Here is an 18,628-nt window from a genome sequence, read left to right as displayed (position 1 = left end):
GTGTGTGTGTGTGTGTCATGGGGGCTGTGTGTGTGTGTGTCATGGGGGCTGTGGGTGTGTGTGTGTCTCATGGGGGCTGTGTGTGTGTGTGTGTGTGTGTGTGTGTGTGTGTCATGGGGGCTGTGTGTGTGTGTGTGTGTGTCATGGGGGCTGTGTGTGTGTGTGTGTGTGTGTGTGTGTGTGTGTGTGTGTGTGTGTGTGTGTGTGTGTGTGTGTGTGTGTGTGTGTGTGTGTGTGTGTGTGTGTATGTGTCATGGGGGCTGTGTGTGTGTGTGTGTGTGTGTGTGTGTGTGTGTCATGGGGGCTGTGTGTGTGTGTGTGTGTGTGTGTGTGTGTGTGTGTGTGTGTGTGTGTGTGTGTGTGTGTGTGTGTGTGTGTGTCATGGGGGCTGTGGGTGTGTGTGTGTGTGTGTGTGTGTGTGTCATGGGGGCTGTGGGTGTGCTTAGAACTAGACGTTCAGTAGAACTGGAGGAAATCTAAGATGTGTCAAATTCGTTATATCCAGGGTTCCAGCTGTTTATTTGGCAAACCATATGCTGTATGCCTATAAACTCAGTGGCCAGTTTATTAGGTACACCCATCTAGTACCGGGTCGGACCCCCCTGTAGCCATGAAGTGGTGCACCGGGTCAGCAACGATTTTCAGAGACGCTGTGGCTTTCAAACGTTGATCATTTGGTATCAAGGGACCTGACGTGTGCCAGGAAAAGCCACACCACTCACCACGGCCACCAGCCTGTACCGTTGACACCAGGCAGGATGGGTCCATGGACTCATGCTGCCTACGTCAAATCCTGTATCTGCCATCAGCATGGCGCAACAGGAACCGGATTTGTCGGACAATGCGGTGTTACATATTCATTGTTACTCAGTTGTATAACATGGTGGGATATACACTGAGCATACAAAACATTGGTGAAAGCTATGATCACTTATTGATGTCACTTGATCCACTTCAATCAGTGTAAATGAAGGGGAGGAGACATGTTAAAGAAGGATTTTTAAGATTTAAGTGCCTTTGAACGTGGTATGGTGGTGTCAGGCGCCCCAGATTGTGTCAAGAACTGCAACGCTGCTGGGTTTTTCACTCTCAACAGTTTCCTGTGTCAATCAAGAACATTCCACCTTCCAAAGACATCTAGCCAACTTGACACAACTGTGGGAAGCATTGGAGTCAACATGGGCCAGCATCCCTGTGGAGTCAACATGGGCCAGCATCCCTGTGGAGTCAACATGGTCCAGCATCCCTGTGGAACTCTTTGGACACCTTGCAGAGTCCATGTCCTGATGAACTGAGGCTGTTCTGAGGGCCAAACAGGGTGCACCACAATATAAGGTGTTCCTAATGTTTGGTATACTCAGTGTATATCACACCATGTTATACAACTCAGTAACAATGGACAGCCGACTTCAACTTTAATCTAGTCTGTAGACCGATGATGGTAGTAATCTAGTCTGTAGACTGATGATGTAGGCTGATGACGGTAGTAATCTAGTCTGTAGACTGATGGTGTAGGGTGATGACAGTAGTAATCTAGTCTGTAGACTGATGATGTAGGGTGATGACAGTAGTAATCTAGTCTGTAGACTGATAATATAGGGTTGATGACGGTAGTAATCTAGTCTGTAGACTGATGGTGTAGGGTGATGACAGTAGTAATCTAGTCTGTAGACTGATGATGTAGGGTGATGACAGTAGTAATCTAGTCTGTAGACTGATGATGTAGGGTGATGACAGTAGTAATCTAGTCTGTAGACTGATGATGTAGGGTGATGACAGTAGTAATCTAGTCTGTAGACTGATGATGTTAGTAATCTAGTCTGTAGACTGATGATGTAGGCTGATGACAGTAGTAATCTAGTCTGTAGACTGATGACGTTATTAATCTAGTTTGTAGACTGATGATGTAGGCTGATGACAGTAGTAATCTAGTCTGTAGACTGATAATATAGGGTTGATGACGGTAGTAATCTAGTCTGTAGACTGATAATATTGTCACGACTTCTGCCGAAGTTGGTCCCTCTCCTTGAAGTCGAAGTCGCCGACCTTCTAGCCATCGCTGATCCTTTTTTCATTTTCCATTGGTTTTGTCTTGTCTTGTATCACACCTGGTTCCAATCCCATTCATTACATGTTGTGTGTTTAACCCTCTGTTCCCCCTCATTGTCCTTGTCGGTGATTGTTTGTTTGTAAGCTATGTGAACGATATGTTCTGGTGTGCGACGGGTATTGTACCCACTTGTATTATTTTGTATATTTTGGTTTTTGGAGTTTTTTGAGCACTTATTAAACTGCTCCGTTTATACCAAGTTCGATCTCCTGCGCCTGACTTCCCTGCCACCAGCACGCACCCTTACATATAGGGTTGATGACAGTAGTAATCTAGTCTGTAGACTGATGGTGGTACTAATCTAGTCTGTATACTGATGATGGTACTAATCTAGTCTGTAGACTGATGGTGTAGGCTGATGACATTAGTAATCTAGTCTGTAGACTGATAATATAGGGTTGATGACAGTAGTAATCTAGTCTGTAGACTGATGATGGTACTAATCTAGTCTGTAGACTGATGATGGTACTAATCTAGTCTGTAGACTGATGGTGGTACTAATCTAGTCTGTATACAGATGATGGTACTAATCTAGTCTGTAGACTGATGGTGTAGGCTGATGACATGAGTAATCTAGTCTGTAGACTGATGTTGGTAATAATCTAGTCTGTAGTCTGATGACATTAGTAATCTAGTCTGTAGACTGATGGTGTAGGGTGATGACATTAGTAATCCAGTCTGTAGACTGATGGTGTAGGCTGATGACGGTAGTAATCTAGTCTGTAGACTGATGATGTAGGGTGATGACAGTAGTAATCTAGTCTGTAGACGTCTGATGTAGGGGGATGACAGTAGTAATCTAGTCTGTAGACTGATGGTGTAGGGTGATGACGGTAGTAATCTAGTCTGTAGACTGATGATGTAGGGTGATGACAGTAGTAATCTAGTCTTTAGACTGATGATGTAGGGTGATGACAGTAGTAATCTAGTCTGTGGAATGATGATGTAGGGTGATGACAGTAGTAATCTAGTCTGTAGACTGATGATGTAGGGTGATGACAGTAGTAATCTAGTCTGTAGACTGATGATGTAGGGTGATGACAGTAGTAATCTAGTCTGTAGACTGATGATGTAGGGTGATGACAGTAGTAATCTAGTCTGTAGACTGATGATGGTAGTCTTTTGCCTACATGTTTTTCATCATGCCACGTATTCAAGTGATAGTAGCTATTTCCAAGAAGAGGCTACTTATAATAACTGTGATATGTGGTTGTTTTTTCCTACTGACCTTAGTTGATTGCACTGACTGTAAGTCTCTCTGGAGAGGAGCGTCTGCTACAGTACATGACTAAAATGTTAATGAGCAGACATGTTTATCATTCCATCCAGATACAGCGTTAAAAGCTTGTCCTCTTTAATCATCTGATTCCACATTGCAAATGAAAGGCATTTATTTACTTTGCAGTATTCTTCAGGAATGCCAGGTTGATGAAGGTATTACTGAAACAAGTTGTACTTTTATAGTTACTGACGTAGAAGTGCACTTACTGTATGTATCCCAAATGGCACCCAATTCCCTATACAGTGCACTGGTCAAAAATAGTTCACTGTATAGGGAATAGGGAGGCATTTAGGACGTATACATAGTTACTGACGTAAAGCACTGCACTCAGTGACAGGAGAAATTTTAAGACTCCCCTTGTCTTCTCTTGTCTTTCCCTGTTGTTTTGAAATATCTTGTGTATCTTTTCAGTTCTCTGCTGAATATAGAACACATCCTTTTCTCTATCAGTCATTCCTTAAAATAAACATTATCTCTCTCTCTCTATCTCTCTCCCCGTTCTATTTTATTCAGGCATCTACATTTGACACCCCCAAAAAGGAAAAAAGGCCCCCAAGGAAATGGCGTGGTTCTAAAAACTACGGCAAAGAAGTGAGAACAACACTGCAGGTGCTGTAAAAGGAAACACCGTCTTTTAAAAAGCACATTCACGTGGGTTAAGCCCGACGGAGACCTTTGGGTTGAAACGTTGCATGATGGAACTGGGGGAACATTCATCAGTGTGTGGCTATCTGTTCTTTATTTCATGGATAGTTCACTTTACCTCACTTGCAACTTCTGTGCATCAAAATGTGTGTGTTCATCCACTATTTGAAAAATGGCAGATACATTTCTGTTTGTCTGCTTCCTGTTCCTGTTCCATCCCAGGTTCCCAGTTGCATCTCATCTGGCTCTGTCCGTCTCCACGCCTCCAACCCCAACCTCTCTACTGCAGCCCTGGGGACTGCGAAGGCCTACCCTGAACCTCCCTATATGGACTCTCCTATAGACGTAGCCAAACTACACGAGGACTTCTGCCGCGTCGCTAACAACCGTAAGTACTCTCTCTGTCACCAACAACCAATAGCTCCCAATAGGAGATAGCATCGCTAACAACCATAAATACTCTCTCTGTCACCAACAACCAATAGCTCCTAATAGGAGATAGCATCGCTAACAACCATAAATAATCTCTCTCTGTCACCAACAACCAATAGCTCCTAATAGGAGATAGCATCGCTAACAACCATAAATAATCTCTCTCTGTCACCAACAACCAATAGCTCCCAATAGGAGATAGCATCGCTAACAACCGGAAGTACTCTCTCTGTCACCAACAACCAATAGCTCCCAATAGGAGATAGCATCGCTAACAACCGTAAGTACTCTCTCTGTTACCAACAACCAATAGCTCCTAATAGGAGATAGCATCGCTAACAACCGGAAGTACTCTCTCTGTCACCAACAACCAATAGCTCCCAATAAGAGATAGCATCGCTAACAACTGGAAGTACTCTCTCTGTTACCAACAACCAATAGCTCCTAATAGGAGATAGCATCGCTAACAACCGGAAGTACTCTCTCTGTTACCAACAACCAATAGCTCCCAATAGGAGATAGCATCGCTAACAACCGTAAGTACTCTCTCTCTCTCTCTGTTTCCAACAACCAATAGCTCCCAATAGGAGATAGCATCGCTAACAACCATAAATAATCTCTCTCTGTCACCAACAACCAATAGCTCCTAATAGGAGATAGCATCGCTAACAACCATAAATAATCTCTCTCTGTCACCAACAACCAATAGCTCCTAATAGGAGATAGCATCGCTAACAACCGTAAGTACTCTCTCTCTCTCTCTCTCTCTGTTACCAACAACCAATAGCTCCCAATAGGAGATAGCATCGCTAACAACCATAAATAATCTCTCTCTGTCACCAACAACCAATAGCTCCCAATAAGAGATAGCATCGCTAACAACCGGAAGTACTCTCTCTGTCACCAACAACCAATAGCTCCCAATAGGAGATAGCATCGCTAACAACCGGAAGTACTCTCTCTGTCACCAACAACCAATAGCTCCCAATAGGAGATAGCATCGCTAACAACCGGAAGTACTCTCTCTGTCACCAACAACCAATAGCTCCTAATAGGAGATAGCATCGCTAACAACCGGAAGTACTCTCTCTGTTACCAACAACCAATAGCTCCCAATAGGAGATAGCATCGCTAACAACCGTAAGTACTCTCTCTCTCTCTCTGTTTCCAACAACCAATAGCTCCCAATAGGAGATAGCATCGCTAACAACCGTAAGTACTCTCTCTGTTACCAACAACCAATAGCTCCTAATAGGAGATAGCATCGCTAACAACCATAAATAATCTCTCTCTGTCACCAACAACCAATAGCTCCTAATAGGAGATAGCATCGCTAACAACCGTAAGTACTCTCTCTGTCACCAACAACCAATAGCTCCTAATAGGAGATAGCATCGCTAACAACCATAAATAATCTCTCTCTGTCACCAACAACCAATAGCTCCTAATAGGAGATAGCATCTCTAACAACCATAAATAATCTCTCTCTGTCACCAACAACCAATAGCTCCTAATAGGAGATAGCATCGCCAACAACCGTAAGTACTCTCTCTCTCTCTCTCTCTCTCTGTTACCAACAACCAATAGCTCCCAATAGGAGATAGCATCGCTAACAACCGTAAGTACTCTCTCTGTCACCAACAACCAATAGCTCCTAATAGGAGATAGCATCGCTAACAACCGTAAGTACTCTCTCTGTCACCAACAACCAATAGCTCCTAATAGGAGATAGCATCGCTAACAACCATAAATAATCTCTCTCTGTCACCAACAACCAATAGCTCCTAATAGGAGATAGCATCGCTAACAACCGTAAGTACTCTCTCTGTTACCAACAACCAATAGCTCCTAATAGGAGATAGCATCGCTAACAACCGTAAGTACTCTCTCTGTTACCAACAACCAATAGCTCCCAATAGGAGATAGCATCGCTAACAACCGTGAGTACTCTCTCTCTCTCTCTCTCTCTGTTACCAACAACCAATAGCTCCCAATAGGAGATAGCATCGCTAACAACCGTAAGTACTCTCTCTGTCACCAACAACCAATAGCTCCTAATAGGAGATAGCATCGCTAACAACCGTAAGTACTCTCTCTGTTACCAACAACCAATAGCTCCTAATAGGAGATAGCATCGCTAACAACCGTAAGTACTCTCTCTGTCACCAACAACCAATAGCTCCTAATAGGAGATAGCATCGCTAACAACCGTAAGTACTCTCTCTGTCACCAACAACCAATAGCTCCCAATAGGAGATAGCATCGCTAACAACCGGAAGTACTCTCTCTCTCTCTCTGTTACCAACAACCAATAGCTCCTAATAGGAGATAGCATCGCTAACCACCGGAAGTACTCTCTCTCTCTCTCTCTCTGTTACCAACAACCAATAGCTCCCAATAGGAGATAGCATCGCTAACAACCGTAAGTACTCTCTCTCTCTCTCTCTCTCTCTCTGTTACCAACAACCAATAGCTCCCAATAGGAGATAGCATCGCTAACAACCGTAAGTACTCTCTCTCTCTCTCTCTCTCTCTCTGTTACCAACAACCAATAGCTCCCAATAGGAGATAGCATCGCTAACAACCGTAAGTACTCTCTCTGTCACCAACAACCAATAGCTCCCAATAGGAGATAGCATCGCTAACAACCGGAAGTACTCTTTCTGTCACCAACAACCAATAGCTCCCAATAAGAGATAGCATCGCTAACAACCGGAAGTACTCTCTCTGTCACCAACAACCAATAGCTCCTAATAGGAGATAGCATCGCTAACAACCGGAAGTACTCTCTCTGTTACCAACAACCAATAGCTCCCAATAGGAGATAGCATCGCTAACAACCGTAAGTACTCTCTCTCTCTCTCTGTTTCCAACAACCAATAGCTCCCAATAGGAGATAGCATCGCTAACAACCGTAAGTACTCTCTCTGTTACCAACAACCAATAGCTCCTAATAGGAGATAGCATCGCTAACAACCATAAATAATCTCTCTCTGTCACCAACAACCAATAGCTCCTAATAGGAGATAGCATCGCTAACAACCGTAAGTACTCTCTCTGTCACCAACAACCAATAGCTCCTAATAGGAGATAGCATCGCTAACAACCATAAATAATCTCTCTCTGTCACCAACAACCAATAGCTCCTAATAGGAGATAGCATCTCTAACAACCATAAATAATCTCTCTCTGTCACCAACAACCAATAGCTCCTAATAGGAGATAGCATCGCCAACAACCGTAAGTACTCTCTCTCTCTCTCTCTCTCTCTGTTACCAACAACCAATAGCTCCCAATAGGAGATAGCATCGCTAACAACCGTAAGTACTCTCTCTGTCACCAACAACCAATAGCTCCTAATAGGAGATAGCATCGCTAACAACCGTAAGTACTCTCTCTGTCACCAACAACCAATAGCTCCTAATAGGAGATAGCATCGCTAACAACCATAAATAATCTCTCTCTGTCACCAACAACCAATAGCTCCTAATAGGAGATAGCATCGCTAACAACCGTAAGTACTCTCTCTGTTACCAACAACCAATAGCTCCTAATAGGAGATAGCATCGCTAACAACCGTAAGTACTCTCTCTGTTACCAACAACCAATAGCTCCCAATAGGAGATAGCATCGCTAACAACCGTGAGTACTCTCTCTCTCTCTCTCTCTCTGTTACCAACAACCAATAGCTCCCAATAGGAGATAGCATCGCTAACAACCGTAAGTACTCTCTCTGTCACCAACAACCAATAGCTCCTAATAGGAGATAGCATCGCTAACAACCGTAAGTACTCTCTCTGTTACCAACAACCAATAGCTCCTAATAGGAGATAGCATCGCTAACAACCGTAAGTACTCTCTCTGTCACCAACAACCAATAGCTCCTAATAGGAGATAGCATCGCTAACAACCGTAAGTACTCTCTCTGTCACCAACAACCAATAGCTCCCAATAGGAGATAGCATCGCTAACAACCGGAAGTACTCTCTCTCTCTCTCTGTTACCAACAACCAATAGCTCCCAATAGGAGATAGCATCGCTAACAACCGGAAGTACTCTCTCTCTCTCTCTCTCTGTCACCAACAACCAATAGCTCCCAATAGGAGATAGCATCGCTAACAACCGTAAGTACTCTCTCTCTCTCTCTCTCTCTCTGTCACCAACAACCAATAGCTCCCAATAGGAGATAGCATCGCTAACAACCGTAAGTACTCTCTCTCTCTCTCTCTATGTCACCAACAACCAATAGCTCCCAATAGGAGATAGCATCGCTAACAACCGGAAGTACTCTCTCTGTCACCAACAACCAATAACTCCCAATAGCAGATAGCATCGCTAACAACCATCTTTCATCTGTCATCTTAATTCGGATCCCCATTAGCTGACGCCATGACGACAGCTAGTCTTCCTGGGGTCCTAAACACAACAATACAGAGACGTAACAAACATGAGAATGTACAAGTCCTCTGTCACGGACACCCAATAGATCCTAATAGGAGACGCTTTGTTTTTGATTTAGTATGCCGCCACTTGCATTTTGTGTAATAGCATTATATACACTACACATACGCTTGTGGCTGAATGGAAGCATGTCAATGTTCCAACATCTAGTGGAAAGCCTTCCCAGTATAATGAGATGTTCGACGAGCAGGTGTCCACATACTTTTGGTCATGGGGTGTATGTAATTCTTCAGAGATTGTCAGGTTGACAATTTAAATTAGGTTAAAATAGGAAATGGACGCTGTCGACTCATCTCCCTGAATTACATATGAACATAGTAACATTGTCTAAAAATGCTAATATGAAAATAGCCCATTGAACAGAGATGAGGCGGAGAGGTGCTGATTGACTCTGAAGCATTCCATTAGCAGTTATTACAGCAGGCCATCAGTGGTGTAATCATAGTGTGCAATAGGGCAGCAGGCTTCTGGCATGCTAATAGAAACTCTGTGTGTATCTGTGCCATAACACAACTGATAGAGAGTGTTGATGTGAATGACAGGAGGGCAGTGATAACCTCTGATTGAGACTCAGGGGGTAAAAGATCTCAATCAGATGCTCCCTCAGCTGAGCAGGAACCCCAGACTTGTACATTGTAGGTTCTCAGTTATTAATGGAGGAGACAACCTCTGAGGCATTACACTGAATTATTGAAACCTAGCTAATTGTTGTTAAAGGATGAATTATCTTTCTCACTCTCTCTCTCTCCCTCCCTCTCCTCCTCTCTCCCTCCCTCTCCCCCTTTCTCCCTCCCTCTTCCCCTCTCCCTTTCTCCCTCCCTCTCCCCCTCTCTCCCTTTCTCTCTCTCTCTCTCGCTCTCTCTCTCTCTCTCTCTCTGCCACCCCTTACTCACTTACTCACTTACTCACTTACTCACTTACTCTCTCTCTCTCTCTCTCTCTCTCTCTGCCACCCCTTACTCACTTACTCACTTACTCACTTACTCACTTACTCACTTACTCACTCACTTACTCACTTACTCACTCACTTACTCACTTACTCACTTACTCTCTCTCTCTCTCTCTCTCTCTCTCTCTCTCTCTCTCTCTCTCTCTCTCTCTCTCTCTCTGCCACCCCTTACTCACTTACTCACTTACTCTCTCTCTCTCTCTCTCTCTCTGCCACCCCTTACTCACTTACTCACTTACTCTCTCTCTCTCTCTCTCTGCCACCCCTTACTCACTTACTCACTTACTCTCTCTCTCTCTCTCTCTCTGCCACCACTTACTCACTTACTCTCTCTCTCTCTCTCTCTCTCTCTCTCTCTCTCTCTCTCTCTCTCTCTCTCTCTCTCTCTCTCTCTCTCTCTCTGCCACCCCTTACTCACTTACTCACTTACTCTCTCTCTCTCTCTCTCTCTCTGCCACCCCTTACTCACTTACTCACTTACTCTCTCTCTCTCTCTCTCTCTCTGCCACCCCTTACTCACTTACTCACTTACTCTCTCTCTCTCTCTCTCTCTGCCACCACTTACTCACTTACTCTCTCTCTCTCTCTCTCTCTCTCTCTCTCTCTCTCTCTCTCTCTCTCTCTCTCTCTCTCTCTCTCTCTCTCTCTCTCTCTCTCTCTCTCTCTCTCTCTCTCTCTCTCTCAGTGCATGCCACCATGAAGTCAGCCCTGAGCGCTCTCACCTCTGAGAAGGAGAAGTTAAAACAGGTGCTGGACCACCAAGACACATGCCCCCCTACCTCCCCAGGGATTATGGGTCTGAAGAACGCTCTGTCCTCGGTAAGATCCCCTCCCACACCTCTCATTCTGTCACTGCACTGTAGGTCTTCAGTCAGGGAGAATAGACGTGTCTCTCCTTTTGACTTGCTATTGTACCCTGGTAGCCTGTCCTCCCACACCAGTTATCAAGGGTGAATACTGACGCCACACCAGTGTCTGCTGACAAGCCTGTTACGGGGGATTACTGGCTGTGTGTACCCACCTGAACACACACAGTCTCACAGTCAGTCCTGTAGTCAGGGCCTCCCTCCTTTCCTCCCCCTTTTACAGCCTTCCCTTCCTCCTTCCCTCCCTCTTCCCAGCCTTCCCTCCTTCTTTTACAGCCTTCCCTCCCTCCTCTCCTCTCCTCCGCTCCTGGCTGCATGTGCTACTATAGATATAGAATGAATAGAATGGGGTTCCCCAGTCAAGTCAGCGATGGCATAATGGGTGGACTGGCAGCCATTGCGAGTGTACCCATAGGACCAAAGCAGGACGTAAGAGTAGGAAGTAAAAGCAGGATTCATTAGAAAATTAGAAAACATTAGAAAATATTAGAAGGGCCGCCAAACGTTCAGGCTGCTACACAGACTCTATGGAGTCTCTGGTCTGGAGCTTCCAGTAAAACTGTTTCAGAGTATTTTTAAACTCTAAATAGTTAAATGAGTGAGAAATAGATGTCATTGTTGCAATAGTTTGTCTGTGGGCAACATATATTATCATCTGAAATTGACATGTTGAATTATTTTGCCATGTAAAATGATTGTATATTTCCCTAATGTGGACAGTTTGTGTTACTACCTTACACAAGCTTGCATTTTCACCCCATAAAATTGAGTGGAATTACACATCCTTTTACCTCAGATTGGTGACGTTAGTATAAAAGTTTATAGTCATCACGATGACATAAGATTGATTGCTTGAAACGGATCAATATCTTTGGTTTTGTACCGTAGCAACTTCCTTTAAACTGCACGGAGACATTAAAAGGGTATCCAAGAGTTCATCTGACTGGAGAAGTAGATAAAGGGCTTCATTACCAAAATCCAGACGTATCCTTTTAAGTTAACTAACTGAAAAGTACTTTGTTACTTTTTTCGTGATGGCAGCCTCCAAAACAATCATCATCCGACGTTCTAAAATATAAATATAAACCTTATGCAAGTTCTCATCTAGTCAACCATGTATAGGTCATTCCAAATGTCCGTGTGGCCTTTGAATAGTGTTAGTTTAAACAGCGTTACACCCCTGGTTCTATTGATTTCAGCGTGATATCGATGGAAGGGATTAACCAAAACAAGGGTTACCCCGTTGGCAACCCACCCATCAAAATGCAACACTTCAAAAGGTAGCTAGCTGTCTTCTACAAATTGCCCTCTAACCAGTGATGTACACATTATTCCCAGATTGTGTTTTTTGTGCTGTGTTAGTTTTAACAGGACGTGCAACCTCATATCCACCTCTCGCGCAGTTGATTTCAACGTCATATTGATATGAGTGATTGACAAATAAGTGTTACGTTTCTCTTTCCGTTTTGGCCACACCCCCAAATCAAACTGCATCAGTCCAAAGTGTAGCTGACCCCCAAATCAAACTGCATCAGTCCAAAGTGTAGCTGACCCCCAAATCAAACTGCATCAGTCCAAAGTGTAGCTGACCCCCAAATCAAACTGCATCAGTCTAAAGTGTAGCTGACCCCCAAATCAAACTGCATCAGTCCAAAGTGTAGCTGACCCCCAAATCAAACTGCATCAGTCCAAAGTGTAGCTGACCCTCAAATCAAACTGCATCAGTCCAAAGTGTAGCTGACCCCCAAATCAAACTGCATCAGTCCAAAGTGTAGCTGACCCCCAAATCAAACTGCATCAGTCCAAAGTGTAGCTGACCCCCAAATCAAACTGCATCAGTCCAAAGTGTAGCTGACCCCCAAATCAAACTGCATCAGTCCAAAGTGTAGCTGACCCCCAAATCAAACTGCATCAGTCCAAAGTGTAGCTGACCCTCAAATCAAACTGCATCAGTCCAAAGTGTAGCTGACCCTCAAATCAAACTGCATCAGTCCAAAGTGTAGCTGACCCCCAAATCAAACCGCATCAGTCCAAAGTGTAGCTGACCCCCAAATCAAACTGCATCAGTCCAAAGTGTAGCTGACCCCCAAATCAAACTGCATCAGTCCAAAGTGTAACTGACCCTCAAATCAAACTGCATCAGTCTAAAGTGTAGCTGACCCCCAAATCAAACTGCATTAGTCCAAAGTGTAGCTGACCCCCAAATCAAACTGCATCAGTCCAAAGTGTAGCTGACCCCCAAATCAAACTGCATCAGTCCAAAGTGTAGCTGACCCCCAAATCAAACTGCATCAGTCCAAAGTGTAGCTGACCCCCAAATCAAACTGCATCAGTCCAAAGTGTAGCTGACCCCCAAATCAAACTGCATCAGTCCAAAGTGTCTGACCCCCAAATCAAACTGCATCAGTCCAAAGTGTAGCTGACCCCCAAATCAAACTGCATCAGTCCAAAGTGTAGCTGACCCCCAAATCAAACCGCATCAGTCCAAAGTGTAGCTGACCCCCAAATCAAACTGCATCAGTCCAAAGTGTAGCTGACCCCCAAATCAAACTGCATCAGTCCAAAGTGTAGCTGACCCCCAAATCAAACTGCATCAGTCCAAAGTGTAGCTGACCCCCAAATCAAACCGCATCAGTCCAAAGTGTAGCTGACGGTCTTCTGCTGGTTGTTCTCTAACCAGTGGTGTACTAAATATCTCCAGACTCCATGTGTTTTTTAGTTGTGTTAGTTTCAACAGCGCGTACAACCTGATTTCCCCCCTAATCGATATCAGTGATTTATTGACACTTGTCAAAACGACAGGGTTTTTGGTGCATGTGCAGTTTATAAGGTGCAGTTTATAAGGTGCAGTTTATAAGGTGCAGTTTATAAAATATACCAGTAATTTGATTACTATTGTTGCACATGTATGGTAGTACATTATATGTTTAGGTTTTCATTATATCACAAACTGTTTCTGCATATTGGTTATTGATTTGGATTCGTTAAAACTGTTTTGACTGGGCTATTTATCAAAATGTCTTGTCAACAGGAAGCAGCAACAGCATCATGTTCAATGTCATTTTTATGACTATAAATTGACTTTCAATATTTATTTCCAATGGTATTGTGCTTAATCAGGAAAAAACTGCTGAGATGTATTTATTTTGATTATATACCAGAAATCACCTAAATGGGTTTGCCCTGCCTATCATGAGCCACATCAGTTAGCCACATCGCTCCAATGGATGGCAACTGTCGTCGAGTCCCGACTCCTTGGACAACCTCATGTTGAAATCAAATCGCATTCACGCCATTGAGGGATATGACAAAAACGGAGAGTTTTCTTTAAAAAATAAATGGCAAAATAATTTAACAGTACACCAGGGGTACTTGCTACTGTGATTCCTGAAATGCAGAGCCTGTTAATGAAGTATTTTTCTAATAAGAAATTATACTTTTGTTACATTGTTTGCTAGCTCAGCTGATTACCTAGCTAGCCCTCAGTCTCATTGACCACAAAACGTTGTGTCAATCTAAAATACCACCTCTACAGGATTAACAACTCAACTCGAACCTGTCTACCTATAGCAATCAGTTATTCCTTGTTATTAATCCTCCAGACCTGATGGATGCCGCTCTGCCTTACCACTGAGCTAGTTTACAGCTAGGAACTGTTCCTCAACCTCAACAGTAAGGCCCTACAGTAAAGTGGGCTATCCTCAGAGCCTAGTGTTTATGCTGCCTCACTCCCGTTCCACCTGGCGCCTTCTCAGGAACGTCCAGGTCAGAGCTTCCACCGTAGACCACAATACGATAAGAGGCCCCTATTTCCTGTGTTGACTCCGCCCAGAATCACCCCTCCTATGACTCCTTCCCAATGCACTCAGTGCTACTAGTCTAGCCTCACGGGCCCTTTACTCCAGTAACTCAGACTCCCAATTGACTAATAAACCAGATGCTTCGATTTAAAACCTAGAGAAAAACGACATGCACGTGTATGACTCCTTGATGACACAGGTTTCAGAACAATAAAGCAAGTTTATTCAAAATTCCCAAAAGAGGCATAAAATCCCAGCTCAATCCATCAATATCAGTCAATATCACAAATCAATAATCACACAAGCAATTATGATAAGCTAAAATGGACCATGGATTAGATACCTCCACCGCCCTTATCTAAATCCCTATGAGAAGCACAGCATTTAATAAGAAGAAGCATGATCTTCTACAACTACTGTATAAACAGCATTCTGTAACCTTTATTTAACCAAGTCAGTTAGTGATTCAAAACTCTAACAGCTACTTAAAACTGATGATTCCTTCTGTGGAAAGGGTTCTTCATGGAACCCAAAAGAGTTCTACCTGGAACCAAACTTTAAAAAAAAAAGAAGGGTGATCCTATGGGGACATAGGAAACTGAAGAAACATTTTAGGTTCTAGAGAGCACCTTTTTTTCTAAGAGGGTAATTACGTATTTACGGTTAACACTTGCATCTGTGGCCGTAGCAACGCCCCTCTGGTCACTACTCATCGGCTAAAAGAAAGCCTTGTGGTTTTTCTGACGCCTCTGCAAAATATATATTGTACCAGTCAAAAGTTTGGACACACCTACTCATTCAAGGGTGGCTAGTTTGAAGAATCTGAAATATAAAATATATTTGGATTTGTTTAACACTATTTTGGTTACTACATGATTCCATATGTGATATTTCATAGTTGTAATGTCTTCACTATTATTCTATAATGTGGAAAACAGTAAAAATAAAGAACAACCCTGGAATGAGTGTCCAAACTTTAGACTGGTAGTGTATGTATTTAAATAAACACATACAGTACCAGTCCCCTAACCCCACCACCCCTCCCCCAATTGGAGTAAACTAATGTACAACAACATTTAGGCTTCTACTTCCAGCTTATACATACTATATACATGTTCAGTCTTAAAGGGGCTTTTTTCAGTCAACCACTAACCACACATTTTTCCTTACCCTTTCTTAAAGCACAGGCTCCTCCCCCGCCCCAGGCTCAAGCGAGCCATGACGCAAGTAGCCCCTAACCCCCGAAGAGGGTGTGGGTTCCAATACCAAATGATATGAGCATCATCTCATAATGATCCGAGCCCCCTATCACTGTGGTTACCTGACTCCTCCTTTTAGGTCTCTCCTAACTAGTCTGACCTGGGGATATTCAACGTCCATTATTTCTCTCAATGTTCATCCTCCTCTGTGCTCCGTTTGTGAGTTTAAGTGAAACTTCTTCATGGGTGTGTGTGAGATTAAGGCCTTCCTGTCAGCACTTCCTGCCCACGCTCTCTGCTTACTAAAAATGAGTCTGAAAACTAGGCCTAAACCAACTTACTCTGACGCTAGCTAGCTAGCCACTTAATACAACTTGTTTTCTCTAGATGTAAACTAACGTTCAGAAGTTTGGGGTCACTTAGAAATGTCCTTATTTTTTAAAGAAAAGCAATTTTTTTGTCCATTAAAATAAAATAAAATTGATCAGAAATACAGTGTAGACATTGTTAATATTGTAAATGACTATTGTAGCTGGAAATAGCAGATTTTTCTGCCATTTCCAGCTGGATGAAGGCATTTGTGGGTGAAGGCTATTCCATGAGAGAAATTGCCAAGAAACTGAAGATCTCGTACAACGCTGTGTACCACTTCCTTCACAGAACAGCGCAAACTGGCTCTTACCAGAATAGAAAGAGGAGTGGGAGGCCCTGGTGCACAACTGAGCAAGAGCACAAGTACATTAGAGTGTCTAGTTTGAGAACAGATGCCTCACAAGTCCTCAACTGGCAGCTTCATTTAAATAGTACCCGCAAAACACCAGTCTCAACGTCAACAGTGAAGAGGCGACTCCAGGATGCTGCCTTCTAGGGAGAGTTGCAAACAAGAAGCCATATCTCAGACTGGCCAATAAAAAGAAAAGATTAAGATGGGCAAAAGAACACAGACACTGGACAGAGGAACTCTGCCTAGAAGGCCAGCATCCCGGAGTCGCCTCTTCACTGTTGACGTTGAGACTGGTGTTTTGCGGGTACTTTTTAATGAAACTGCCAGTTGAGGACTTGTGAGGCGTCTGTTTCTCAAACTAGACAAAAGCTAAAGCTGGAGACTTATATCTCCCTTACTAACTATAAGCATCAGCTGTCAGAGCAGCTTACCGATCACTGCACCTGTATACAGCCCATCTGTAAATAGCCCACCCAACTACCTCATCCCCATATTGTTATTTTTATTTGTTTTGCTCTTTTGCACCCCAGTATCTCTACTTGCACATCATCATTTGCACATCTATCACTCCAGTGGTAATGCTAAATTGTAATTATTTCACCACTATGGCCTATTTATTGCCTTACCTCCCTAATCTTACTACATTGGCACAGACTGTATATAGATTTTTCTATTGTTATTGACTGTACGTTTGTCTATCCCATGTGTAACTCTGTGTTGTTGTTTTTGTCGCACTGCTTTGCTTTATCTTGGACAGGTCGCAGTTGTAAATGAGAACTTGTTCTCAACTGGCCTACCTGGTTAAATAAAATAAAAAATGAAAAATAATAATAATAATAATGGGCCTCTGTGCGCCTATGTAGATATTCAATAAAAAAATCCAGCTACAATAGTCATTTACAACATTAACAATGTCTACACTGTATTTCTGATCTATTTGATATTATTTTAATGGACAAAAAATGTGCTTTTCTTTCAAAATCAAGGACATTTTTAAGTGACCCCAAACTTTTGAACGGTAGTGTATGTTAGCTAGCTAAGTCAGCAATGTTATGAATACATCTCCCATCTGCAGTCAACATCAGAATACGATTTGAGAGCACTAGTTAGCTCCAAAAGTGGTGATAGTTTTGACTGCATGCTGACAGTGAATTCAGAGACATTCAGTAGCCAGGACAAACATTATATTCACGATTTAACCAATATCATCAAAATCAATAAATCATATCACGTTTTTTGGCTCATTCAGTTGTTTTTACCTGATACAGTAGAATCCTGTTGAAAAATGATGTTAAAGTACCATTTATTGTCCTAAAACATACATTTAAAATGATACTGTTGCTGCTTCCTGTTGTCATGGCTTTTTGATTTATGGCCGAGTGTCAAAACACCGGTTTTAGATGTTCAAATTCATAATAAATATGCTGTTCTTTTCTATATATTTTCTGGTAATAGTTGACTAAAGTTTATGCAACGTACTGGCCGCCTATTCCTCGTCTTTGTTGGATAATCAGTTTGCTGAAATAAGTCATGATATTTTGAAGATCAATACATAAAAGTTACTCCCGACACACACGTGTCACACTTGTATTCAGATGACTTGTATTTTGCTAAATGAGTGCCATATAAACTGCTCACGCGCCAATATTTACCAAGCTGTCACTCAAGACACAAATGAATTAGCTTGTTCTACTGTAATCAATAGTTTGCGCACATGAATCCCTCACATTGATATTGAATTGAAATGAATGGACCTGGGACAATAACAGCGGCGACATTGCACCGTTTGCGCTCTTCTAACAGACAAACCTCGAGGAACTTTGGTATCCTACATCTACCTGACGTTAGATGACAACCAGTCATAGTCGTACTATACTGTATGAAGCACACTCACAGATGTTTAGAACAATGACATATATTTCTCACTATCTTTAACCATGGAGAGAGTTTAAAAATGCTACTAAACACAATTTAACCATTTGCTCTAGACTAGTTTCCATAGTGACTCTGCAGCAGCCTGAACATCTGACTTCCCTACATGCTTCACTACAAAAATAATTGTACCGCGCTTCCGTGAAGCAATTGTAATGACAGTCCACCACAACAAACCCAAGAGTTTCCTGATTAGCAAGGGTTAGTCTATGTTTCATTTCATTGTGT

At 42.8% G+C, this 18,628-nt stretch overlaps 1 protein-coding gene across 1 annotated transcript in view; it reads left to right on the top strand.

Annotated features, from left to right (window-relative positions):
* The window catches only part of osbpl3b (oxysterol binding protein-like 3b), an 86,438-nt gene that overhangs the window by 37,685 nt on the left and 30,125 nt on the right, over window positions 1-18,628 (top strand). Inside the window, exons 7-9 of the mRNA XM_038976456.1 lie at window positions 3,906-4,001; window positions 4,260-4,425; window positions 10,565-10,698. Of these exons, the coding sequence (XP_038832384.1) occupies window positions 3,906-4,001; window positions 4,260-4,425; window positions 10,565-10,698 (396 nt within the window). The remainder of the gene's footprint in view (window positions 1-3,905; window positions 4,002-4,259; window positions 4,426-10,564; window positions 10,699-18,628) is intronic.

Source organism: Salvelinus namaycush, chromosome 37, assembly GCF_016432855.1.
Source record: "Salvelinus namaycush isolate Seneca chromosome 37, SaNama_1.0, whole genome shotgun sequence".
NCBI lineage: Eukaryota > Metazoa > Chordata > Actinopteri > Salmoniformes > Salmonidae > Salvelinus > Salvelinus namaycush.
This window is presented reverse-complemented; position numbering and strand designations above follow the sequence as displayed.